Source organism: Telopea speciosissima, chromosome 2 (assembly GCF_018873765.1).
Source record: "Telopea speciosissima isolate NSW1024214 ecotype Mountain lineage chromosome 2, Tspe_v1, whole genome shotgun sequence".
Classification (NCBI taxonomy): domain Eukaryota; kingdom Viridiplantae; phylum Streptophyta; class Magnoliopsida; order Proteales; family Proteaceae; genus Telopea; species Telopea speciosissima.
In genome coordinates, this window is record NC_057917.1 from 65759072 (window position 1) to 65783723 (window position 24652).

The 24652-nt window shown below is 37.7% G+C and overlaps 3 protein-coding genes and 1 long non-coding RNA gene across 6 annotated transcripts; 1 reads left to right on the top strand and 3 right to left on the bottom strand.

Annotated features, from left to right (window-relative positions):
* The first annotated feature begins 886 nt into the window (after window positions 1-886).
* LOC122652475 (long chain base biosynthesis protein 1b) lies at window positions 887-13231 on the top strand. 3 transcript variants are annotated; one of them, XM_043846224.1, is made up of 14 exons: window positions 887-1008; window positions 1161-1232; window positions 1980-2099; window positions 2214-2308; window positions 5222-5313; window positions 5656-5749; window positions 5840-5912; window positions 6073-6205; window positions 6974-7148; window positions 11342-11482; window positions 11559-11654; window positions 11848-11989; window positions 12635-12762; window positions 12856-13231. In XM_043846224.1, the coding sequence occupies exons 3-14, from the start codon at window positions 1994-1996 to the stop codon at window positions 13030-13032; spliced, it is 1452 nt and encodes a 483-aa protein (XP_043702159.1). In that variant the 5' UTR covers window positions 887-1008; window positions 1161-1232; window positions 1980-1993; the 3' UTR covers window positions 13033-13231. The 3 variants fall into 3 exon arrangements, with proteins under 3 accessions (XP_043702159.1, XP_043702157.1, XP_043702158.1); XM_043846222.1 differs by lacking the exon at window positions 1161-1232 and having other exon boundaries at window positions 893-1008; XM_043846223.1 differs by lacking the exon at window positions 887-1008 and having other exon boundaries at window positions 1214-1232; window positions 1983-2099.
* Window positions 1544-1992, bottom strand: LOC122652478. The gene is made up of 2 exons (XR_006331602.1): window positions 1862-1992; window positions 1544-1824 (listed from the first exon to the last, which is right to left on the bottom strand). It is a non-coding gene; the product is annotated as an uncharacterized LOC122652478 (long non-coding RNA).
* A 3310-nt stretch (window positions 13232-16541) lies between the features above and the next one.
* Window positions 16542-17334, bottom strand: LOC122652477 (brassinosteroid-responsive RING protein 1-like). The gene has a single exon (XM_043846227.1). The coding sequence runs from the start codon at window positions 17202-17204 to the stop codon at window positions 16647-16649; it is 558 nt and encodes a 185-aa protein (XP_043702162.1). The 5' UTR covers window positions 17205-17334; the 3' UTR covers window positions 16542-16646.
* A 4358-nt stretch (window positions 17335-21692) lies between these two features.
* LOC122652476 (transcription repressor OFP5) lies at window positions 21693-23145 on the bottom strand. The gene is made up of 2 exons (XM_043846225.1): window positions 22433-23145; window positions 21693-22372 (listed from the first exon to the last, which is right to left on the bottom strand). The coding sequence occupies exons 1-2, from the start codon at window positions 23112-23114 to the stop codon at window positions 21768-21770; spliced, it is 1287 nt and encodes a 428-aa protein (XP_043702160.1). The 5' UTR covers window positions 23115-23145; the 3' UTR covers window positions 21693-21767.
* Window positions 23146-24652: the final 1507 nt, after the last annotated feature.

Here is a 24652-nt window from a genome sequence, read left to right on the forward strand (position 1 = left end):
TCCTCCAATTCTTCACACGGGGACAGAAATGATCACTCTATTCCTTGCCCGAAAACACTACCCAAGATGGGGTCCAATCCCCCTATTAGAGGAATTAGAGGAATTGAAGGTACCTGTATATTGGAGGTGATAAATATTTGAGGCCGCGTAAGCTTTCTGATTGGGTGGCATTTTAGGAAAAAAGTTTTCTGTCTGAGAGTGTGGCCTACGCCCGCACTCCCATGAGTCTATCTCTCTCCTTTCTATGTGAAAAGACATCTTTGTCCCTTTATTTTAAGGAGGAGAGAGATAGAGACATGAGAGTACTGGCGTAGGCCGTACTCCCGTACAAAAAATTGTTTCCCGACATTTTATTATGAAATTTTTTTAATTCACAAATAGAATCAGATCTTCTCCTACACGGAAGAGGGCACCATCGCACATCCGACGGATGAACTGGCACGATGTGCATCGCTGACGTGCGGAAGAGGATCATTTTCCGTCCACAAACAAAGACCAAAAGAAATTTTTGATATACGACAATACGACTTACGACGCCGACAACTTTTAGTAGTTGCCTTCGTCATCGTCACAGGAAGGATCGGAAGCACTTGGTTGGCCCCACAAGGCCACAACTGGCTATTATTTATTTTTGTTTTTTTGAAATTTGTTTATTTCTTCTATCAAAAAAAAAAGAAAAATTTGTTTATTTCTTAATAGCTAACGCCTTCCGTTAACGTCGTTTTGGGTTACGACGACATTAGAAAGCGCAATCCTGAGTTTCGAATCGCAAATCGCAATTTCATTATACGCAGTCGAACGCGCGAAACCCCTCGCGCCCTTCCAACTCGAAAAGGGGTAAACCTTTTTTTTTTTTTTTCCTTTCTTTCTTAGTTTGTATTACGTGCGTTCTGTGTCCGTTCTGTGTGCGTTCACGACTGCGATATGAGATCGAAAGTTGGCATGTGGTGATCTCAGAAGTCAAAGAATCTCCAAAAGCCTCTCTGCTAGATCTAATCCCTCGCAACGGTGAGCATCTCAGATCTATCCTCCTTTACACTGTATTGCTACATTTTATTTCATTTAATCTCGAGTGTTTTTTCACTCTTTGTTTCAATTATTTTGGTTTTTTTCTTGTTTCTTGTTTCAAGAATTGGATTTGGAATTTCTATGCTTTTTCTGTTACATCTTTCTTTGTGCTCGTATTACACCCTCTAAATTCTCGGAGTTCAGATCTGAGAGATCGTTTACAGGTGCGTTGACTTGAATATGGTTTCCTGAGTTAATTTTTGGTCGAAGAAAGCTTCGTTTTGGGATTTGGTAGCTTTCTAGAACTTTCAAATTGATTGTTTATTTTCCCTTTTTTTTTGTTGAAGAAACTTCTATTGAAAAGTAAAACTAAATAAGCATTGGACCGATCCCGATGGGTTTTATCCTACAATAACCGCAGACATTGATGTTGCATAGAGTTATTATCAAACTGAAGATATGATCCTCTCCTAGTTTGGCAATAGTGGAGGATAAAGCATTGTATTGCTATTTTAGAAGGTTTTTGATTTTTTTGTTGAGTATCAGGTTAGATTTTATTGCTGTCAAGAAAGTTGGGGCATTATATTAGTTTTATTTGTAGGAGTTGCTAGCTGTATGTAAGGATTTTTTTGTCAGTATTTAGTATTGAAATTTGAATGAATCAACATGTTATGAAACTAAAGTTATTCCTTGGCATTATGTTTTTCTGGCTGTGCTGATTGCATCTTGGGACATTTTAGCTCAACCATATGTTGCAATGGAACATAATTAGATGAACAGATTCAGTAGGATCACCTAGGAAATGATTTCCTTGACCTTCCCAAAGATTTTAAAAAAAAAAAAAATCAATAACCTTCCTGAAGTTTTTTTGCTGCATGACTCGGAAAGCTCTTCTTTGTTTTAATTTCTTAGTCACAACCTGGAATATCCTCAATTTGATTCGACTCTGAAATTTTACATTTTCATGACAGTGGGCTCTAGGACAATGGACTTTTCGGCTCTGAGTATTCTGGGCAATGCATTAGGTTGGGTCAAAGTTACATTTGATGCTCCTCTTGCTCGAGCTGTTGTGTTTGGAGTTCATATTGATGGTACGTTATCCACATTTCTCCATTGAAAAAAAAAGAAAAAAGAAAGAGATGTTCATATTCCATTTTACTTTATTTTCTCCTACACCTGATTATTTTTCTATCCTGTCGTTGAAGGGCATCTTGTTGTGGAAGCTCTTCTACTGATAGCCATCCTTTTCCTACTACTCCAAAAGAGTTATAAGCCCCCTAAACGACCTTTGACAGAGAAGGTTAGTGAAATAACTGACTAGCTATCATCTCTTTTTTACTTTTGATTCTGTTTTTGTATTGTATAAAAAAACTGTGGGCTACAGGGCAGGGAGTATAGATTACATCACAAAAAGATGTGAGATGAGAAGTAAAAATTTATTTTAATGCCATCCCAATCCCAAAAGCAATACATATCATGCTGCAGAATGCACCCCATACATGTTGAACCCCTTACTGCCCCTTCCCTAGCTAAATAGTCCACCACGGACGTTTGGAATGTAATCTTTGAGGCGGGGAGCTTTCTCTTCAAAAAATTCAGGTGGGATCACAAACTCTATGTGATCAACTTCAATATTATCAGTCGTGTCCATTGGGTCATTCACGAACGTGTCTTCAGCCTTCTCTGCTTCAAACTCAAGCTCTTTAAGTTCTTCCTTGTCGTTCACAGTTTCCTCAATGGTTTATTCAACCACCTCATCAACTTTAGTGCCAAGTTCCACATCGTCCAATGCCTCAACTTTGCTTGCTTTCAAATTCTTCAATGCAAGCCGCTACATCCGAAACATCAAGGTTTGACTCTTCCTTGACGACTGAAATTTCTGGAACGCCTTCATTGATTGGAAGTTTCTTCTCTTGTTGCTCTTTCATCTCCAAAACTTCAATGACTGCCACGTTAGCATCCGTTGGAGGTAGAGGGCGGTGGGGACCAAATGTGGCTTTAAACGTTGCTCAAAAGAGGCCATTTGGTCTATTAGTTGCTTCATACTCTTCTCAAGTGTAAATGCCTTTTGGTGGTAATCTTGTTGAAAGGAGAGCTTTCTGCGCATTTATTCCGGTTGGTACTTGTTCTTCAACTTGTACTTCATCTTTTCCCAAGTCCTAGGTTCATGTCTTCTAACTCTGAGTCTCTCTTCATGGAATTTCCATCATTTTCTAGCATAACCAGTCAATTGGGAGTAAACAAACCTAAGCTTCCGCTCCTCTGTCGGGTTGTACCAGTCAAAATATTCCTCTAGAGAATCCAACCAATCAAGGAATAGGAATGGATCACTCGGTCCAGCAAAGTAAGGAACTTCTGGCTTCATCTTCCTTGTAATCAGTAGCATTTTCCAGTTTTATAGATCTTCTAACCAGCTGCAACAATGAAACTTCGATTGTATCTTAGATGAAGATTAACTCACAGCACAATATGATAGATAGTAAGAACAAACCAGGAGAATAGAAAAGGGGTAGAAGGGATAGAAAGATAGAAGGGGATAGGGATAGGAGGGGTTGGCTATCTCAGCCTTGTGTCTCTCACCCACAACCAGGGTTTAAAGTATTGGTCGATATGTATTGGTATCGGTCAGTACTGATTGATACATACCGATACGTCTCTCTCTCTTTATTTAAAAAATGGGCTGTTTTAGATGGTAACGAAATGTATCGGCCAATAAGATACGATATGATATGACTAATACATATTGATACCATCGATATGTCCGGTAAACGGTTTTGTGAGTGCTTTAGGTATCAGTATGTATCGATCCGTATTGATATTTATCGGCCGATATGGATCGATACATACTGATACCATCGATATAAACCATAAAAAAGCCATTTTAAGTCATAGACTCAATACAACACACATTCTGGAGAAAAACAGAAGGTAAACTCTCAACTGAGAGTCTGAAATCTTCCATTTAACAAAGTTTTTTCACACTTTTGGAGTTGGGGATTCTAATCTACACTAAAAAATGAATCAAGGAGTGCTACAACATCCAAAAAGCTGATATCAGAGATTGAATGAGATTTCACAGAAAAAGTTAGGTTTTCTGAAAAATGGTTAAGATACACATGGAAATAGCAAAATAGTGTATTTCCATGTGTATCTTGATTCTTGACCATTTCTGTGCGTATTTGAAGTGTACAATACTTATCTCCACTATGATATGATACGATACGATACGATACGATATGTTTGTTAAATTCATCCTTCCGATACAATACCCGATACCGATACTTTAAACCTTGCCTATAGCTATCTCAGCTGTTGAGACAAAGATCTCTCTCAGATCTCAAGCAAGCAAATTGCAACTTCATTGATTTTTAAACTATTCAACATTACAACTGATGACCCCTTTATATAGATTGGCCAGGCTTCTCAACAATAGAAAGTTGAAATTTAGAAGGTTAAGAAAATACAAACTTTCAACCGAAAAAGAAAGAACACAAAATTAGAAAGTACTCAAAATGGAAACTTTTTCTAAAAACAAAGACTTACTAAAACTAACTTGCTTGCTTGCTGAACAAATAACATAGGAAATAGAAACAAATCAGCCTGGCTACTGTTCAACAAAATTTCTGCATTGGTTTTTCCTTCAGCAACTGTTAAACTCTACCCATAAATTGTTTAACTGAGCTTCCAAATAGAACCTTGCCCTTTAGGTTTAACCTTTCCTTCAAGGATTGTAACTTGTAGAGTACCAATTATCCAATTTTTGATTAGCCTCCTGAGAACACCATTAGCTGGGGGAAGGGAATCAGGGACCCAGGATGGGATTTCAGAACTATTATGCAAGGTTGAGGCCAATTTCCAGAAGCTGGAATTTCCTTGTCATACAGGTCTGTTTATCTTGCAGTCCTTTTACTTTAAACAACCAATATGGTTACATTTTGTTTGGAGGTGACTTCTAAGCTAAAGTTTCGTGTCATTTATTGAAGAAAGGTGTGCCAAATCTCTACTCCCTACAAGATCTTATGTTCCAGTCTAAAATTCGTTGTTAGATCTTGGGGAATTTTATTTTGCATTTGCTACTATTTTTTGGCGTTATTTTGTAACCAAAAGCTGAAGAAGCTCCAGCACCAGAAAGTTGTTTGAGAAAAATGTTTCCTAACATTGCTTTGGTCTTTAACCAAACATGTTGTGAAAAGTGCTTGGGATCTTCCTGCAGGAAATAGATGAGCTTTGTGAAGATTGGGTTCCTGAATCTCTTATTCCTCCTCTCACAGATGAGATGAAATATGAGTCCCCAGTATTGGACAGGTAAAAGAGCTTTATTCCTGTATTCTTATTCCTTCTGTCTCAATTGATGGATTTGGGATTTCTTTGTCTTTCCTGCAATGCATTCAATAATATCTGTTTCAGTGTGGGATAATCCTATTGGATTGATTGGTTTATGCTCACAACTTTTCCATAATTGTTATGCCTTTGCTGTTAATGTTTGTCCTTTGCCTACATTTTTAGAGATATGGTCAAGAAAATCACAATTTGGGGTGCTTTGTTAACTTTCTGATGCCAAGGCAGTGTCTAGTTTCTTTTGGAGGTTTCGGAGGAATTTCTCATGTATGTGAGAATACTGTTGCTCATGAGTTGCCATTCATACAGTGCTGCAGGGCCACATACGATAATTGACGGAAGGGAAGTTGTGAACTTTGCATCAACAAATTACCTTGGGCTGATAGGAAATGAGAAGTTACATGTGAGAAGAGCCTACTCACGTTGTTTCTTAATTTTCTTTCATTTGGTTGTTTCACTTGAATGAAGTATTTTTAATTCATCTGAATGTCAGGAGTCATGTACTGCAGCACTGGAAAAATATGGTGTTGGATCTTGTGGTCCTCGTGGTTTCTATGGAACAATTGGTAAGGCATGATGATTACTTGCCCTTGATCAACTGCCATGAATGTCCTTTTCGATGAACTAGGTGGCATTTATGGAACTGGTTTCTGTGTGAAGAGCTGTTAAGAGTTAAATCTTTTCTTGTTAGTTCTTATACCTATTAACTTCTTGCCTCTTGTCTAGATGTCCACATTGATTGCGAGGAAAGGATTTCAAAGTTTTTGGGAACTCCTGATTCAATACTGTATTCTTATGGGATTTCTACTATGTTCAGTGCCATTCCAGCCTTATGCAAGAAAGGAGACATCATCGTAGCGTGAGTTCATTATTACCTTATTATTTATAATTTGAATTATCAAGAAGAAAATGACATACAAATAAGTATTTGGAAGGAAATATTTTTTAGTTATGCTGTCCCGACTGCTAAGAATGTACATATAATTAGTTCTTTTATTGAATACTCATTCCTTATTTTTTGTACTCTTTTTTCAATAGTTTCTGCTTTTGTGCAGTACTGTTTTGGTTTTTGATGATTACCCTTTTTTTTTTGGTCAAAATGATGATTACTTCAGAAAACTGTGAATTATTTGCTCCTGTCCTCTCATGGGTATGGTGTTCTCTATGGTTCAGTAGTTAGAAGGTCGTGTAGGTCTTTGTTGGTGGTACAAGTGGGTCCATAGACTCTTTACTTATGGTAGTCAGTTTCCATTCCTTTATATCTCCATGAACTTATGTGTTTTAGATTGAAGCTAGTCTTGTTACAGTCATGTGTTCTGTTGGAGCATTAAGTTCATTGTTTTTTAAATAGAACAATTAATGTCCCTACTTCACTGTCCCCTTTTCCTTTCTAGTGACTTGACTCTATTGAAGCTCAGATCCTGCTCATTGCAGTGTTCTCTTGGTGACATTCATCCTTTGGGTTTTTTGTTCTTGAAAAATTGAACGATTACTGTCCCTACTTCCTAGTGACTTGACCCTATGATTGCCACCCTTTCTCTCTCTATGTTATATATATGGGCATAGTTTGGCAGTTGGTTTTCAAAATTTAAAATTCCCAGCCATTGATTAAAAGTCCTTTTTCCAGGGATGAGGGTGTCCACTGGGCAATACAAAATGGTCTTTACCTTTCCAGAAGCACTGTTGTGTATTTCAAGCACAATGATATGGAGTCCTTGGGAAATACATTGGAGAAAATTATTCGAGAAAATAAGCGAGCAACCAAGGTGCGGCGTTACATCGTGATTGAAGGTTTATACCAGGTAAATTTTTTTTGATTATGCATCTCATATTGGAAAAGTTCTGAACTCCTTCCCATATTTTTTGAATTGTTTTGTATAAGACCCTAAATTCTGACTGCTCTTGCTATCTGGATGGTGTATTATCCTTCAGTTGAATATGCACGTGGACCTGTTGTAGTAACAAGATGTACTAGTGAAACATTTTTAAAGGCCCTATCTATTGATTGGTAAAGTTTTGTCAGAAAGACAAAGAGGAAATATACACGAGAAGGACATGGATAAGAGAGCTCAGACCAAAATATACGCAAAAAATATTGATTTACACTATGTAAAAAGGACAATGGCATTGGTCTCGGTGTCAACATGGACACGTAGTGTCTAATAGAGCAACCCCAAAGCTTAACACAGCTGTATGTATGTAAATGTGTATAATAAATTTTTTAATAGGAAACGACCTAGGTGCAATTATAACTATGTCCTTTCATGGAAATACAAATAATTAAAATTTCCCCCATATATGATAATCTAATGTTGAATTGTGGTTAAAGAACACTTGATTTTATTTTTTTTTCAAAAAAATTCCATAATTTGAGTTCCCTAAGAGAAAAGGGGAATAAAGAACTTTGATTACCAAAATTTGTTGAAATGAAATATTTGTGGTTTTTTGTTCATTGAAATTAAAATATTGTTGAAATTTTGTTGGCATTTTCCCCAAGATTAAACTAGCACCGTATCCAGTTTTTTGATATGATTACTCTCGAGAAAAGTTTAGAACAGTGCTTCAACCATTAGTGGATTTTTTAGAAAACTAAAAAAATTAATAAGTAAGATTATTTTATATATAAATACATATGATGGGTACACTATTTCATTTCTCTGTTACAGGGTTATTCAAAAAAGTTTAGCACAAGATTTTACATGTTTGTTGGTTTATAAAATAAGATTGAAAAAAATTAAAAGTAATCTATAGAATTTTTTTTCTCTTCTATTTCTTTATTTGGTCTACTTTATGACGAAGTGTTTTCTATTTGATGATTTTTTGTGGTCAATATATACAACTAGAAAATAAGTTGAAAAAAAATTAAATATCTTGTTAAGATGTATTAGCAATATCGCAGAGGTAATTCTGGTAGTTTTTGATCTTTTTCATAATTAGGAGTATATTGATCCTGGTTGAGTGACATTCAAATTGAAGGAGAGAGGTCGGGTAGGGTATCTCCCATTCCTATCGATCTCCTCTTTTCCCCTATTTTCTTCTTCTTTTCTCTTTCTGTTACAAATAGTATTGCTTCTGATTTAGTAACATATCTTAAGGAAATGTCATCCGGTTTGGTTTATGATACATAGATGTGCATCAATATCTGCCATACCCATAGGATGCTTGTGTTAGTGGTTTTGTCCTCAAAATTGACATGTTTTGACCTGTGCTTCCGCGTTGTGTTTGGAGTCAAAGGCCTGATAGTGTAACATTACAACCTAGACTTGGTATTTGACTATGCAGGGAAGTGATACTGTATTAAGATGATGACTAAGAGTTAGCTTAGATGCCTTGCTCATCTCTAACTTGTGATGCATAATATTTGTATTTTTGGGATCCAGTGTATAGTCATGATGCAGATTCATGACCAAACTGAGTTTGTTTGCTTAGGAATAAGTCTAAGGTTGAGTTATATACATGTTGGGCCTTTGATCCCATGGGTTTTCAATGTAATAGGCTACTTTTTTGGGCCTAAATGTGTTGGGCCTTCGATACTGGTTTTGGATGCTAGTTTGATTCCTTCAATCTAGAACTACATTAAGTCATGCATATGCATTTTCTGAGTGCAATTGACCTTCTCCTCCCTCCCTTTTTTTTTCAATTTCTCCCTAGTTTGACAATTTTTTCCTTTATTTTGAAACTTTTTGTACATTTTCCCTGAAACATATATAACTTGTACTGAGGTTACTTTTGTATTGAAATTTTGATCCTTGATTAAAAGTATGGGCACTTTTGAGTGCTGAGGTTTGAAACTGTAGGATACTCAAAATTCATATTTTTTTTCTGCTAATAATAATGAGGGAAAATTACTCTGCGACCCCCTGAGGTTTGTCCTAAATACAGAGCGACCCCCTGTGTTTTGAAAATATACACCCAACACCCCTGATTTTAGGATACTTGTTACACTCAGCCCCCATCCGTTAGACCATTCCCGTTAGTTGCTGATGTATTGGCCATTAATGCCTTAAAATGACAAATATATCCCTAATGGGGTATGAGCTTACCATTTTGCCCTTAAGGAAGCCCAAACTTCACACCCCCTTTCCCTTCCCTTGCTAGTCGAAGTTACCTCCGACAGAGAGGCCGCAGGAATGCACAACGACTAAGGGGGGTCGCGTTCGTCCCAGACATCGCTGGAGTTTATGTCGGAGAGTCCATCGGATACAATAAAAATTTCGTTCATCCCTGACGTCGCCGAAGTTTTAGTTTCGTTTTCTCATCTCTCACCCTTTGAGTTTGGCGAGGGTTTTTGAAAAGCCTCTGAATCATTCTGGCCTGGCATTGGAGATCAATGATTCAATTTCAGAGACACCTAGCTTTTTGGAAAGGTGATTTGTTCAACAAGGAGAAATTGGGAGAGAGAGTTTTATGTATCGAGGTGCAATTTTTTTCTTCATCTGAGTATTGGGTTTACGGAAAAAGAAGAAAAGGAAGAGAAGCTAAGAGAGGGGTGATTGCAGAAAAGAGGATTTGCAATTCAGTGAACGGATTTGTGGCGGTGGTTGTAAGCATAGGGCTAGTGGCGGGCTGGGGTGTATAACAGGAAGGTTTTTTCGACGAGATTGGAATCATTGAATAGGAGCCGCAGCTGAGAGAGATAATCTCAGTTGGATGGTACGGAGAAGAGAAATCAGAAGCAGCTGGTTGTCTTCATCAAGAAGAGAACAGAGAGAAGTGGGTAAAGGAGAGTGTGGAGAAGAGATGAGGTTTTTGCCTGCCTTTTTTGCTGCCCTCCATGGATGGATCAGAAAATGCTTGTAAGAACGATTATTTTATTTTATTCTTCCTTTATCCTTTAACCCCAACAGTAGCTGCCAACCTCATCCATGAAACCCTCTCCTCTGTGGCTGCATCACCAAACCTTCTCTCCCTTCTTTATTTCTCTTCTTCCATCTGTGAAATCTGTACCCCACCATCACCGAAACCCCATAATCATTTCTCTCTTCTGTTTTGTTCTTCCATTCTCTCTTTCCTTCCACTAACCAAAACCCATTTCTTTCTTTAAAATCCCCAATAGCATGGCCGTACTATCTCCCCTTTTGATTTTTTCTATTTCCTTGGGAATCCCAGCCGACACCATTACCTATTGATCCCTTTCTTTCTCTTCTCAGTTCCCCTTGTGCCAGATGTAGATAAAATGGAAACCATCTGATAAGCCCTTCGATGACTGAACCCAAGTCTTTGTAGAGTCAAGCATGTTCTTCAGCTCTTCCATGTAAGCACAAGATCAACTTCTTCCTTCTTCAATCCCCACCCAGCTGCGTGCTCGTCAAGCATGTTCTTCACCTCTGAAACTGCATCTCCACTAAATGGCACTTCCCGAAATTCTGCATTCCTCATCCTCTGAACCCATCTGCTCTTGTGTTCAAGCCGCTCCAATCTTTGTACCTGGAAGAAGCCTGGAGCTGTTGGGTTGACCGGAATGGTGGCAATGAAAGCAACGAAAGGAGGAGAAGAAGCCAAAAAGGAAGAAAATCAAGAAGAAGAAAGGATTAGAGAGGAAAGAGGACTTGAAGTGGGCAAAGTTGGCATTTTATATTGTATTATTTAACAATTTTTGGTTAATGACATTAGAAGAGGGCAAAGTTGGCATTTTACATTGTATTATTTAACACCGTCCACTCAGGGGGTGCGGTTGTATAATTTAGAAACACAGGGGGTTGCTCTGTATTTAGGACACACCTCAGGGGGTCGCAGTGTAATTTTCCCTAATAATAATAACAACACTACTTTATGTAGCATAATATTATTACTTTCTGTTTCTTCAGGGCATGTTTTTAACTGATGAAAGGAATTATGCATTTTAAAATACCGGTCTGAAGTTATACTAGAAGTTATACTACAACTGCACTTAATTTATTAATTCTTCCATTAATATTTTCATTTAATGCTAATGTCTATGTTTTCCTTTTACCGCTTTTTCTTCTGTCTATTTATTATGTCTTAATGATTACAGAATTCTGGGCAAATAGCTCCACTAGATGTGATTGTCAAATTGAAAGAGAAGTATCGATTCCGTGTCTTATTGGATGAGAGCCACTCAATTGGTGTGCTTGGAGATTCAGGAAGAGGTCTTTGTGAACATTATGGAGTTCCGGTAAGTTTCAAAGATTAGTAGATCTAACTGATGACCAGTTGCTGCTCAGATTTCTTATCATTTCATGCTGCTGCAGGTTGAGAAAATTGATGTTATAACTGCTGCTATGGGGAATGCCTTGGCTACAGATGGAGGATTCTGCACTGGAAATGTTAAAGTCGTAGATCACCAAGTATGCCCTTGTTACATATAAAAATAGCTTTAATATTAGAATTTGGAGGTGCTTGACTTGCTAAAATCCTTGACTGCTATTTATGAGGTTAATGTTAAGCTTTAATTTCAAGTGCATCTGAGGTTCAGATTCTCTACCTTTATATTTCATTTTATTCTTTTAATCATTCTTCCTCTGTTTGCTCTATTGCCAGCGTCTTGGTAGCTCAGGGTATGTTTTCTCTGCATCGTTGCCTCCTTATCTTGCAAGTGCTGCTATTGCTGCAATTGATATCTTGGAAGATAATCCTCATCTAATCACAAAGCTCAAGCAAAACATTACTCTATTATTGGAAGGTTTGCTCTTTACCTTGTCAAGGGGACCAAATTTTTTTCTCTTCTTCATTTGTAGTTTTATACTGCATCTCTCTCAGATACAATGGGGCTATTATTATCTTCAGCATTAGCTTCGTGGCAAGGTTCTAAATTTTGGTTTCGAGGCCAGTTTCGACCCTAGCCAAAACCGAGACAACTTGGATCTCATTTCGAGGTTTTGACATTGGGTTTCAACCCTGGGCCTCCCTGGGTTGAAACCCAAGGTCGAAACTTGGGTTTCGACTATGGGTTTCGTCTCGGCCAGGCCTGAAACCGAGACAACTCGGAGATTTCGCTCAGTTTCGATCTAAACTGAGAACCATGCTTCTTGGACATCTTAGTTTTTAAGATATTATAACATCATATTGAAATAATTGGGGATAGTATATTTGACAAAGATTTCTGTCACCATCCAAAAATTCGTTCTCTACTTTAATTGTTTAACAAGTGCGGTTGGCCAAATTAAAATAAAGAATTTAAATACTTATGCAACGGTTTTTGGATCCATCATGTTACACTTTTCGGTGGGCTAATAGCCTAATATAGCTCTAGCTTTTAGTCTTTTCTGAGCTGGCCTAAACTGTTCTAAATTTTGTATACGCTGTAGTAAACTTCTACTTATTGCAGGTTTGTCGGACGTACCAGGCCTGTCAATTGCAAGTAACCCACAATCTCCCCTTGTCTTCCTCAAGCTAAAACGTACGACAGGGTCCTTAAAGAACGATTTACAGCTGCTTGAAGATATTTCCGATCGTGTAAGTCAACTGACGGTTGAATCTATTTGGGTCACACTTCGATGATTTTAAATATTGAGCCATTCTTTTTCCCTGGCTATTGTCCATTTGCAGATGTTGAAGGAAGATTCTGTGTTTGTAGTGGCTTCCAAAAGGTCTACACTTGATAGGTGTCGCCTACCTGCTGGGATCCGGTTATTTGTTTCTGCTGCCCATTCAGAATCTGATTTGCTGAGAGTGTCAGAGTCATTAAAGAAAGTTGCAGCATTAGTGCTGCCAGATTACAACTAACAGGTGCACATCTATTTTTTTGTATTTGCAATCTTGTTTATGTTGACAATGAAGAAAGGTGAAGGAAGGCTGATGGAAACTAATAGAATTTAATTCCTTTTTTTGATTGATGCCATACTTTTGTACTTGTAGCATGTATATAGAGTTAAAACTATTTCTGGGGTAATGATCATTTAAAAGTTCCTTGTGTTTGAGAAAACATCTCCCCAAATAATGTCTTTTGTTGATGAATATCGATCTTAATTGAATAGTGGGAAAGAATTTGTGACCGGTTCAGTAAATATGACTACGAAAAGAGAGTTAACCCACATAGGGCCTTAGCCTATATAATGGGAGAGAATCCAACATTATCAACTCTCTTGACGCACCACTTTTGGCTGAATCTACTAGAAGAGAGTTCAGAACTTAAGTTTCCATGAGTATGGGATATTGATAGAAGCCATGGCCAAAGAGATCCAGATAATCGTAGTAGATCAAGAAAATGGCTGTTGTTATTTCTCGGAGAGCAACACACTGTCTGATTGTAGAAACCTGGAAGCTGAAGATTAATTGGTGATATGTATTGGCTGATTTGGGCTTACGTCAGTTTTTGTCAAGGTGTTGCCTATGGACTAGGTGACCATGCACAGTCCAGGGAGGCTAGGAAACACTTGCCGAGGTGATGGCTAATTAGGTTTTGCATCTAGCAGACCAGGTGCACACCAAGGCTGTTCTGGCTAAGCAACTGCCAGCCAAGAAATTGTTAATGGTCATGTTCAATGTAGGAAAAACAATGAGTTAGATACTTTACTAAAAGTTTTATTTTCTCAGCAAACACATACTGTGTACCAAATTTCAGTTTACTTCATAATATTAATGGGAATGAATAAAATTCTAGGTGTATCCATTGTGTTGGGAGTTTTGTATTTACTGTTTTGGTACTGACCAACACAATGCGATGATTACAATCGAATATATTTGCTGTAAATTTCCAGCTGTATCTATTTTTATCTCTTTAAGTCACGTGGGACCCAAAATTGTCCCCTCTGGGATTCAGGTTGTATCCCTTTGATTTTTTTTTGGCTAAAGAGGAAACCCTTGAACCTGCCTGGGTTTACAGTTCAGGCCCAAGGGAAAACCCCAGTTACATGAAGCCTCCCCCCAACCCGGTTATCCCTTTGAATACAACAATAATTCAGCCTGACCCCAACTAAATGGGGTCGGCTACATGGATCATTGCCCTCCAATCAGCTCTATTCGAGGTCATAGTGTCATACTTGACAAGGCCTAAGCTATGCATGTCTTTCCTCACCACTTCTCCTAAGGTTATTTTAGGTCTGGCCCTGACTCCATATTGATCTCAAGACATCCCTGCAGAAAATTCTCCATCACTATAACTATTATTGGATGGGTAAATTGCAGATGATATTCCTTGTGAATAATCTTTTGTACTGATGTGGGTTTAACTGTAACTAAAAGAATTGATGGGGGAAAAAAAGACAAAGAAAAAGAAAAAGAAAAAGAATGGTTTGGAAATCCACTGAATAGATTTTTTCAGTTGTTCCTGCGACAGTTTGTTAAATTGATTTGGAAATCCATGATAATAATTTCATGATTTAAGCTGTTAGAAAGGTTTCTCATTCAGTGGAGGGGAAATCAAACAAAAAATCGTGGTATAGGTTGTATTTGTGCATCCATCTGCGAATATTTAGAAAGAAGAAATTGATAATTCAACCACCATAAAATTGTTGCTCCTCATCATCTGCCAACTCATTCAGTAACTTGTGGTCCGGCTGCGAAGTCAACTCATTCATGTATTTCTTGTCATTTTATTAATTGGGAATTAAATATTTTATTAGGTATTGATATGAAAAATAGAATTCTGTTACAACTATAACAACATATGTTTCAGTTATAACATGGTCTTTTATTTATTTTTATATTTTTCATTTTTCATTTTTCGGTGGTGGATGAGAAGAGATTTATTAAACCAAAAGGCAAAGTAACTAAAAACTGTTTATCAAATCATTAACCCATACCATAAAATCAGACATAAGAGCCGCATCCCCTAGAGAATTAAGAGGATGGTTTAGAGTTGTAGGATAGTAGTGAATCGGTAATCATTGTGTGATACATATGGATCTTTACATTGTGGTAACTAACGGGAGTCTGTAAGATTATTGGAATAACCATTCTCCTCAGGTTGGTCTCTCTTGTATTATTATTTATTTGAAATTTTGGATTTGGCTCTGCTACATCTGAAATGCATTAGAACTTTGGAGGTGTTTGCTAATGATTCTTGAAGTGGATCCAGAGGAAAAATTCGATTTTTGAGTTTTTTGGTAACTCATTCTCTAGACCTGATTTCTGTTTCATTTAGACAGTGCCAACTGAATTTGAGTAGTGTGGTTTCTATAATCTGATGGTGTTTGGAGTAACGTATCTAATGTTAGGATTCTGATGATTCCAGAATTGTTGCTCAACATTGCCTTCACGTAGTAGTATGTCATAGATTTACATGGCGAAGTGGTGGAGGTCATTTCAACACCACAACATAGACTTATCTGCAACACATTGCTACAAATTATATGTTTTTGGTTCTATTACAAAGGTCAATACCTATGCAAAATCTAGAGTTTCACTACAAAATGATGGACCTACCTGAATTAGGGAAACACAGTTTCTAGATTAGATCTGCTAAGCATCGTGTAAACAGGTTTGCAAGATCCTTGATTTCACATTGTGGCTCTCCTTAACACAAGGGGCCTGCCATACCCCATGTACTAGATGGATGGATATTGGTGGTTCTGGATGAACCATTTTGCAGCAAGACACTCTGGTTTTTTGATGCTTTATGAAAGCATGTTTCAAGCATCCCAGAACCTCACATCATTAATGCATCTCCTAACCTGCTAGGCCCACTTAAATAAAGTTTGATTAACATAATTGTGATGCTAAGGAGACAATCCTTAAACCTTTGACTACCTCTTGACCTCCTTTTGTTTAAAATTAGGTAATCGAGGCGACCAGATGGATTTAAAAGGGTTGGCCTGACCCCAAATGCCGGCTGGTCAGCAGGCAGTCTAGGAATGAAGAGTAGAATCCCAAGAATTGCTTGATCCAGGAAAGATTTTGCAGTCATGGCTGAATATAAGATGTTTCAAAATAGGAGAAAGTTTTCTTTCACCATACGGTGAAGGTTCACCACACCATCTTAGGGTTCACAAACCTCTACAGGGTTTGTAAAATGGATTCCCATTCACCCTTGCTTAAGGAAAACTCAGGACCTTCAAAATATTAGTAGTGGCCACTTCCTGAAGTCTGTTTTTAACTTCGAAGATCTACAAACCCCTTGCAGACCATATGAATATATGATGGTTGTTTGATAGGTGACTTGCACATAGATAGGGTCCAGCAGAGTTCATGCATCGTCTAGAGGCAGTGAGGCACTACTTGTTAAAGAATCACTTCAATAGAAAATTATTAGGTATTAAAAAGATAATTATATATAAAAAATTGCAACAAGAAGATAAAACATCAAAGCAGTCTCAACCCTTTATTCATGAAAGAATTCAGAACTACAAAAAAGTGTAATTCCATATAATAATACTTAGTGTTTTAAGATCTGAAACACACTAATCCATAGCCATCAACAAATCTTCACCAAACAAGTAAGAAATTCTTTCTACCAGCCATGAATTTCTTCCACCCCTTATCTGCTCTACTTGTGTTGCTAATAGCTTAGATCTACACAAGGGACACGTCACCTGTCCCTGATCCACCCATCTATCTAGACACTCCCTATGAAACACATGAGAGCAATTGGGTAGCTCCCTGATCTCATGGTGTCTCTCCATACAACTCAAGCACACAGCGCAGACTAACATGTCATCTTCCCATGATCCCGATCTCTCGATGAAACTGCCGAATTCTGTTACTGGAAGACTTCTCTTGATTGACTCCACTATAGGTCGACTCATATTCTTTGATGCAGAGAGCTGTGTTGAAGCTGGGAGATCCTCTGCCAAGACATAATCGATTTGATCTTCCCAGGAATATAATTGATCAGGTGGATCAATTATCCGTAGATGAAAGAGTGCCACCATAACAATGATTCTGATTTGAGTTAATAGGTTTAGAAGAGCTTTGAGAAGCTTTGGAGCTTCAATTCTGCCAACGCAAGGAAAACCCATGAACCAGATGATAAGGTGCAAGCCAAGAAGAAAAGGAAAGTGAAAGGGAAAGGGAAAGGGTAACGATGCAAACCAAGAAGATTGGGAAAGTTAAACAAAGGTTCGAAGGGAAGGACTCAATGAGCAACTAGAAGACTTATATAGGGTGTTTTTTGGAAATTGGATTAGTTGGGTCGGCCAAGCTTTTAGGTAGATTAGATCGTATTAAACAAAATCTATTTACTTTTTTTTCTTTTTCTTTTAGTGAAAACAAAATCTATTTACTTACTTTATACTTTTAAAGTATAAAGCAAGTGTTGGCTAACTTTTACACTTGAACAAGTGTTGGCTTACTAAATGCTTCTTTAAAAAGTAGTGCTTCCAACTTATTGCAAAGCTTACATTATTCTTAATAAAAATTAGGGAAAAAGAACTCTATCTGGTTGCGTGGCTCCTACGTCTAAACACATGAACGTACAAAATTATCGCCTTACCTTTTATGAAATAAAAAATTCCATTCATGTTGATCCTCTTGCACGCATTCTCATTGGCCCTTGCACTATTGTAGGGACCATGCGATCAGACATCTCTCTCTTGCACTAAAAATTAGGGGAAGAGTTTTCTGTCTGGGAGCATGACCCCTACGTCAGTGTGCGAGGCCAATGAGAATGCATGTGGAAACATCAACAACAGCGGGATTTTCACCTTTCATGTGGGATGGTCATTTCGCACCATCCTGTGTCTGAACACGAGTTACTCTCGGACAAACTCTCAGACAAAATCATTTTTCCTTAAAAATTAAGAGGGAAGCTTGCATACATTATCTTTTTCTTTTAAAAAGACAACTCATCTCAGTCTGGAAGAGTCTACCTAAATGCTTTTTAGTGAGCGAGTCTGATCAATTTATCATACCATGCAAACTATCTTGACCGCTGGATGAAAAGTTAAAGCTTAAATGACTGAAAAAAAAAGCATAGAACAGGAGGTCAACAATGATATCAAAGATTTGCTTGAGACGGTTGATTGTTCAAACTATGGCCCCCTCTCAAGTGGGAGGTCCCATACTTACTACCTCATACATGAGATGAGGTGTTGGGGTGGGACCCTGGTCTAGTAAGCTAGCATTAAAAACTTAATTAAGACGTAATTGAATAAGATAATAAAGAAAACTTTGGATTAGAAAAACCTAATTTAAGTCATAATAGAATAAGAAGAAGATAAAGAATTAGATGGCAAGTGGAGGATGACATGGCTAGCGAAGTTAGGAAATATGTTTAGTTTTGTTGTATTCCTCTTTTGCACAACAGTGCATGTGCATGTGATTAAGCCAAAAAAAAAAGCTAGTGAGTGAGATCTTATTATATATATTTCTATAAAATTAAGTACTCGGCTAGCTTGAACGTTAATACAACGCCCTTAGGCGTTGATGAAGAAAAAAAGTGGGGATCTGATACCTGATGGTCCTCATCTTTGGAGGGCCAAATTCTTGTCTTGTGAGAACAAAACAAATGAATCATGGTTAAGGGATGGGCCAGTTGGTGCTCGTCATGTGGCAGTTATTGAAGAGCTCTTTTTTATCATTTTTTTTTTGGGGGGAAAGATTTCATACACGGTTGTGTAAGCAGTGTATGTGACACACAGCCGTGTATGTGAGAGGGTGGGAGTTTCAAGGCATTAATTAATGGATGGGGGTTTATGACTTTTCTAACTCTTTGTGAGAGGGGACATGACCGTGCATGCTTACACTGCCGTGTATGAATACTTCTCCCCTCTTTTTTTTGGGTAAGATTTTTTATGACTTTTAATGCTTTTGAGAGTGAGAGGGGTTTTGTCCATAGAGCTCCATTGCTGGACCCAAATGACCCAAATGACCCAATTTTATACTAAACGGTTTGCCTAACTCGGATCTTTAACAGGTGGATGAATGTCTTGGACGAAATAAAAATGATTAAGATATAGAACGTGTGTAAGCATATACGTTTCATCAAGAAAACTTTTACGTTTACACTTGATATTTGAATTTGAATCCTTAAATTCAAATTCCGTGTGTGAGATGTTGGGTGAGGAAGCAACGTTTCGCTTCTTGACTGATCAACGCACGAAAATGTGTACGATACATAAAACTGTATGCGCTCACAAAATTGTATGTGACGTACACAAAAGTATATGCAGAAAACAAATAAAACAAGCACATACACAGTATGATAAGAGATTTATGTGGTTCGATAGAATTTTATACGTCCACGGAGTATGATCCAATCTTCAACTAAGAATCAAGAGGAGAAATAGTACAACTTTTGCGATTTGATATCTAAATTCAAGTCCTCTTGTACACCCTTGTCTCTTCTCTCATTTCTATACATTTGCTTTTCATTACTTGGATTTTCACTACCCATCATGATAGACATGTCTCTCCTTTTATAGGACTCATCTTCTACCCTTGGAAGACTCCATTTTCTACAAGACTTTACCTCTTAGATAGAGGACTCCATCTCCTTGAAGACTTCACTCACTTAAAGGTATGGTTGATGTAAAATATGAACCTGGTATATAACATTGGACGTTATTTCACTATTCTTTTCCATTTATTTCTAAATCGAATGAACTTGAAGTTTCCTTAATTGTATATAATTAGACAATAGGGTCCTTACCAAAAAAAAAAAAAAAAAAAAAAAAAGACAATAGGGTAGCTCAATAGATAGTTAAAATGTTAAATAAAAGGGCAAGAGATCGCTGCCAGACTCTGTGGCCCTGCACCAGTGCAGAGGCCGATAAAAGTGTCCATAGGGGCATCAACATGGACGGGATTTTTTTATTTCACAGGAGCATGGCAGTAATTTCACGTGCTCCTGTGCCTAAGCACACAATCCATGCAATCTAGAAGGGATCTTTTTCCCTAAATACAATTATGAACAAAAATAGCTTTTAATAGAGTTGAATGACAAAATAAGATTTATGTTTGCCAATCTTTATTAGTTGGAACAAAGCATAACTGAGGTGAGTTGAATTTAGGCAGCCGACCTGAGGGTTCCACATATGAATATTCTTGGCTTTACTTTATGATAACTCAAATCAATCATCAAATATCTTTCTTTAAAACCTGATCTGAATCGTCCTCATCATCACCATCATTCCCTTAACAATTTATATATACGACTTAGCAGCATAATAGTGTAGAATATATGTCTCTGGATTGGTCTACATAGGAAATCAAATTATATGTCCCTTCAACACATGGACGATTCAGATTGGTTTATACCCAAATTAAGCTAAAAATGAATATAGAACAAAATATGGGCCGAAACAAAACTGCCACATTGATTTGGGTTGACATTCTTTGGGCATCTCTGAATAAAGTGGGCCTGGACTAGTTTTATTTATTTTTTTAATCTCACCTTTAAAGCTTACTTCGTATCTTGGATTCATTGTTTTTCGTCGTACCTTCTGTTTTACTCCATTATTACTATTTGTTCTCTAAGGATCGTTATGAATCCTTCGGGCATGGGTTTCCTATGCCCCCATATTTTTTTTTTATTGTTTTTTTGGGGGAGGGGCTGGGGAAGGGAGAGAACGAATCTCTCACGTCACACCAATCACGGTGTAGGAAACGGTTTTGTGTAATAGGGGACCCATATAATGACTAAGGAGAGAGGGTCAGTGCAGGACCATGGCTCATTATATGAGAGGGCATGGAAAGGAATCCTATATTGCTGGTGATCTTTTTCTTTAATCAATGTGAGAGGGTTCTCTAAGCAAGCGGGTAGCTTACACCCCCTTAGAGAGATTTTTCTATTTATTTTTCTCAGTAAAATAATAATTAAAAAAACATATGAGAAATCGTAGGCTACACCACTTGTCTAGTGAACTTTTCCCCTCAATCTTAATTTAGATTTCTTTCATTTGTTTTGTTTTATTTTCGACATTGTGTATAGATTTCAGTTACTACGAGAACACCTGAATGGAGAGGTGATACAGATTATGCATTCTCTTATACCGACACAATTTTTCTGCTGTCCGGGTTGCATGAATGATCCTGCTGCCGCAATTGTAAGCGCTGACTTGGAATCCCAAAGAGTATTTTAGAAAATGTTAAAACCTAAGGAGGTATTTGTGAACCCAAAATGAAAGAGATTATTCCCAGTCCGCATCTACGATTGGGGGAACATTCCTGCAACCTTAAACTTACATTCACATAAACTCACATTTTGAATAAAGTAATGGCCTCTTAATCTCTTTTTTTGCAACATTTAGTTGGCCCAATGTTTTACCAGTTAAGTGAAAGCTAAAGCATCATTTCAAACTTCCTTAAGGTCACTGGTCATGGTTGTTCAAACTTCAAAAGGACTTTCTCTTATCTAATCATTAGCTTCTACTTTTAATCAAACATAAATTGTTTCAAGCCTGTCCCAGTTTTAAGCAATAATCACATAGTCTCACATACTAATAAATTCTTATGGAATTCAATTAACCAAAAAGAAGAAGAAGAAGTAATGGAATCTTATATACAAAAGCATTATAAGTTCATTAATCATTTATTGCAGAGTTACAGATTTTTTTTTTCCAGCTTTTTTGGACAAAATACAATTACTGATCATTAGGAGAATGATCTTTCTGTAAATCAGGACTAAAAGAAAGCTTCTTCAAATCGAACCATACCTGCTTGAAGACTTTGATAATGAGATCATGGTATTCATCTGAATTCAAAGAAAGATAACAAGCCAAGAGCTCCTCAAACTCTTCCAATCGTTTAATCTGATTCTCAGATATCATCTCCACCATTGAATCTCTGAAGTCCTTCTCAGGGTCGAACGAGCATTTCACTACTGCAAAGCTCTCTAAAGCTTTTTCCTCTACTGCTCTCTCTTTCATCTTCACCTTCTTCATCTTGGCTTTCTTCATGTCTTCAATAGCTTTTATTTTGCACACCTCGCTCTTCGAAGGAGTTCTTGGAGAACACACTTTAACTTTGCTACTCTGTTTTGTTCTCCTCTGTAATTCTCCATTGACGCACACAGATTTTCTCGGTTTTTCATATATAGACAAGAACTCAATCTTCAAGTCTTTTGCTTTCTTCTGTTCTGAATCCGATCCTAATTGATGGGTTGTTTCTGAATTCGGAGAATTTCTCTCCTGATTGCTCTTCCTCGCATGAGAAGAAATGTAAAGAGATTGCCTTGAACTGTAATTCTGGTCCACGGTCGTTTGAATCGTTTCAATTGGGTTCAAACTCATTAAACGCTGCTGATTCTCTTCAACTGATTCTATTTCCGATAAGAACTGCTCTTTCTCTGTAATTCTTCCACCTGACTTCCTAGATTTTCTGTTTATCAGTTTCGAATCCCTTATAATTTTCTTCGGAGCTGTTTCGGTTTCAAATTCGTGATCTTCACATTTCACATTCGCTGGAGAACCTCTGTTTTTCCTAATGTCGGAGACCATATTAGTAAAATTCGGTGATTCTTCAGTTCTTGAAGTCATTGCAGTTGATCTGCAACTATGACAACTAGTTCTTGGTGGCAATTCGAGCTCATTCTCAGAATCATACCAAACAGAACGCAAAGGAGCTCTGGATTTCTTACCATCAGAGCTCTCTCCACCAAAAGAAAGTCGCCAATAGTCATCATCGTCACCATCCATCTCAGTTAAAGCTCTGCTCCTCCTCTGGCTAACCCTTCTACCGGTGAACTCCGGTGTGAAAGCCAAGTCCTTTGGATGCCGTCGCTGCGTAGAATTCAGAGACGGCGATGTGGGTCTGGTTTTAAACTTGGTTTTAAAATGTTTGGGTTCGGATTTGATGCCCATTTGCTTGAATTTTGAAATCCAAGAGATGGAAAAGACTTGAGAGAGCAAGGAGGGGAGAGAGGATGCAGAATGGTGGTTGATGCTGTTGTTGTTGTTGTTGATAATGGATTTCTTTCTTCCCCATTTCATCTTTTGGTGATGAAAGAAGTAATCTTTCTTCTTCTTCAATGAGGTTAGCAGGAAGAGAAGGAGGAAGGAGAGGGAGAGAGAGAGAGAAATGGGACCGAAGAAGATAAATTGAATGATGAGAAGGTAGCAGTTGGGGAGACAGTTAGGCTGTTATGGAAGACGTGGGCCTTAATGGTCCCTTCATTCAAAAGAAATGCCCGCCTTACTTCTTGTGACCATTCTCCCACTTTTTCACCAAATTGTAGCAAAAAGTAGCTTGTAGAACTAAAATCTCATCTGGGTTTTCTTTAATTTGCTTTTCCTTCACTTTTTCCTTCCTAAGAATGTGATTTTTTTTCTTTTTCTTTCTTTGTTTCTCCTTTTCTTTTTTTGGAGAAAGTTTTGTTTTGGGAAAATTACTTAACTTGATTACACAAAATCAAGTTTTCCTTACCAAAGTACCCAGCAATGAGTCATCTTTCTTTCAAAATTTCCAAACTACCCAGAGGCTCAAAAACAGAGCTGAGCTAGTACGTATGTGAACATTTGTGCCCTCGCTTGCTTATGGGCAGAGCAGAACAGAACAGAGCCCATCAACAAAAGGGTGTACCTATACGTTCCCAGAAAGTCAGAAAGGAATGTAACGCACAGAGCATGCAAAGTGGGTCCAACAGAGTTCATGTTCAGAGCTTTAATGGCAAATCTGCGTCACTGTAATTAAAGAATCAATTTTTCCATGTTCACTCTCTCTGTCTCTCTCATGGCTAGATTGTTGTGGCTTTAATGGCTTCCAATCCTTCTTGCTGAAGAAGAATGGTTTATGTTACAAATTCAAAAGAGAAGGTTATAAGAGTTCCAAGAGAGGTTGAACCTGCGAGAAATAGGGAATCCATGCCTGCCTTATGCCATGCTACTACTACTTCATATTCTCTCTTCTCTCTCCTCTCTCCTCCTGCGTCCCTCCAAAAGAAGATAGCCATCGCCTCCAAGAATGCATGGGCTCCACCCCTCTCTTTCTCTCTCACACATACATACACACACAGTTGGAGTTCTAGCTTGGTTGAGTACTTTTAGGACAAAGAGACAAATAAATAAAGACCTAGCTAGCCATGGAAGTGACAGGAAGCACAGGTACAGTTCTCCCCAAGCAGAAATCTGAACATCCACCATTTTTATGTCAGTTGTCTCTCTCTGAGCATCCACCATTTTTTTGTGTAAGCTCGCTCGCTCTCTCTCTCTCTCTCTCTGTTTTTATAGCTTGAAACAGAGAGGTTTTCCATTTTTTTTTTGGATCGAAATAAAAATCTTGTTCTTTCTTCAACAATTTCTGATCTCTAATCTCTAGTAGACATATCTATCATTAGGATTCGAACCCACATGAAGTTCTGACCATCTGTGAGAAAAAAAACGAATTGATATTCTGACCATCGTACGTTCTACTACAAACTGGGACATTGTGGAACATCTAGAAAGGCATTTGTGAAAGGTCGGAAGAAACATATGGCACTACTCAAGTTTGATAGGGAAGGGTACTTTGGTAATATGCATTGCTGTCACGT

Excerpts from the sequence above, each read along its gene's own strand:
- LOC122652475 (XM_043846224.1), top strand. The coding sequence starts at position 1,994 with ATGGACTTTTCGGCTCTGAGTATTCTGGGCAATGCATTAGGTTGGGTC. Across the intron at positions 7,149-11,341 it reads TGATTGAAGGTTTATACCAG|AATTCTGGGCAAATAGCTCC; the intron begins GTAAATTTTTTT and ends TAATGATTACAG. Across the intron at positions 11,655-11,847 it reads TTAAAGTCGTAGATCACCAA|CGTCTTGGTAGCTCAGGGTA; the intron begins GTATGCCCTTGT and ends CTCTATTGCCAG.
- LOC122652477 (XM_043846227.1), bottom strand. The coding sequence starts at position 17,204 with ATGGGTTTTCCTTGCGTTGGCAGAATTGAAGCTCCAAAGCTTCTCAAA.
- LOC122652476 (XM_043846225.1), bottom strand. The coding sequence starts at position 23,114 with ATGAAATGGGGAAGAAAGAAATCCATTATCAACAACAACAACAACAGC. Across the intron at positions 22,373-22,432 it reads GGAAATAGAATCAGTTGAAG|AGAATTACAGTTCAAGGCAA; the intron begins AGAATCAGCAGC and ends CGACCGTGGACC.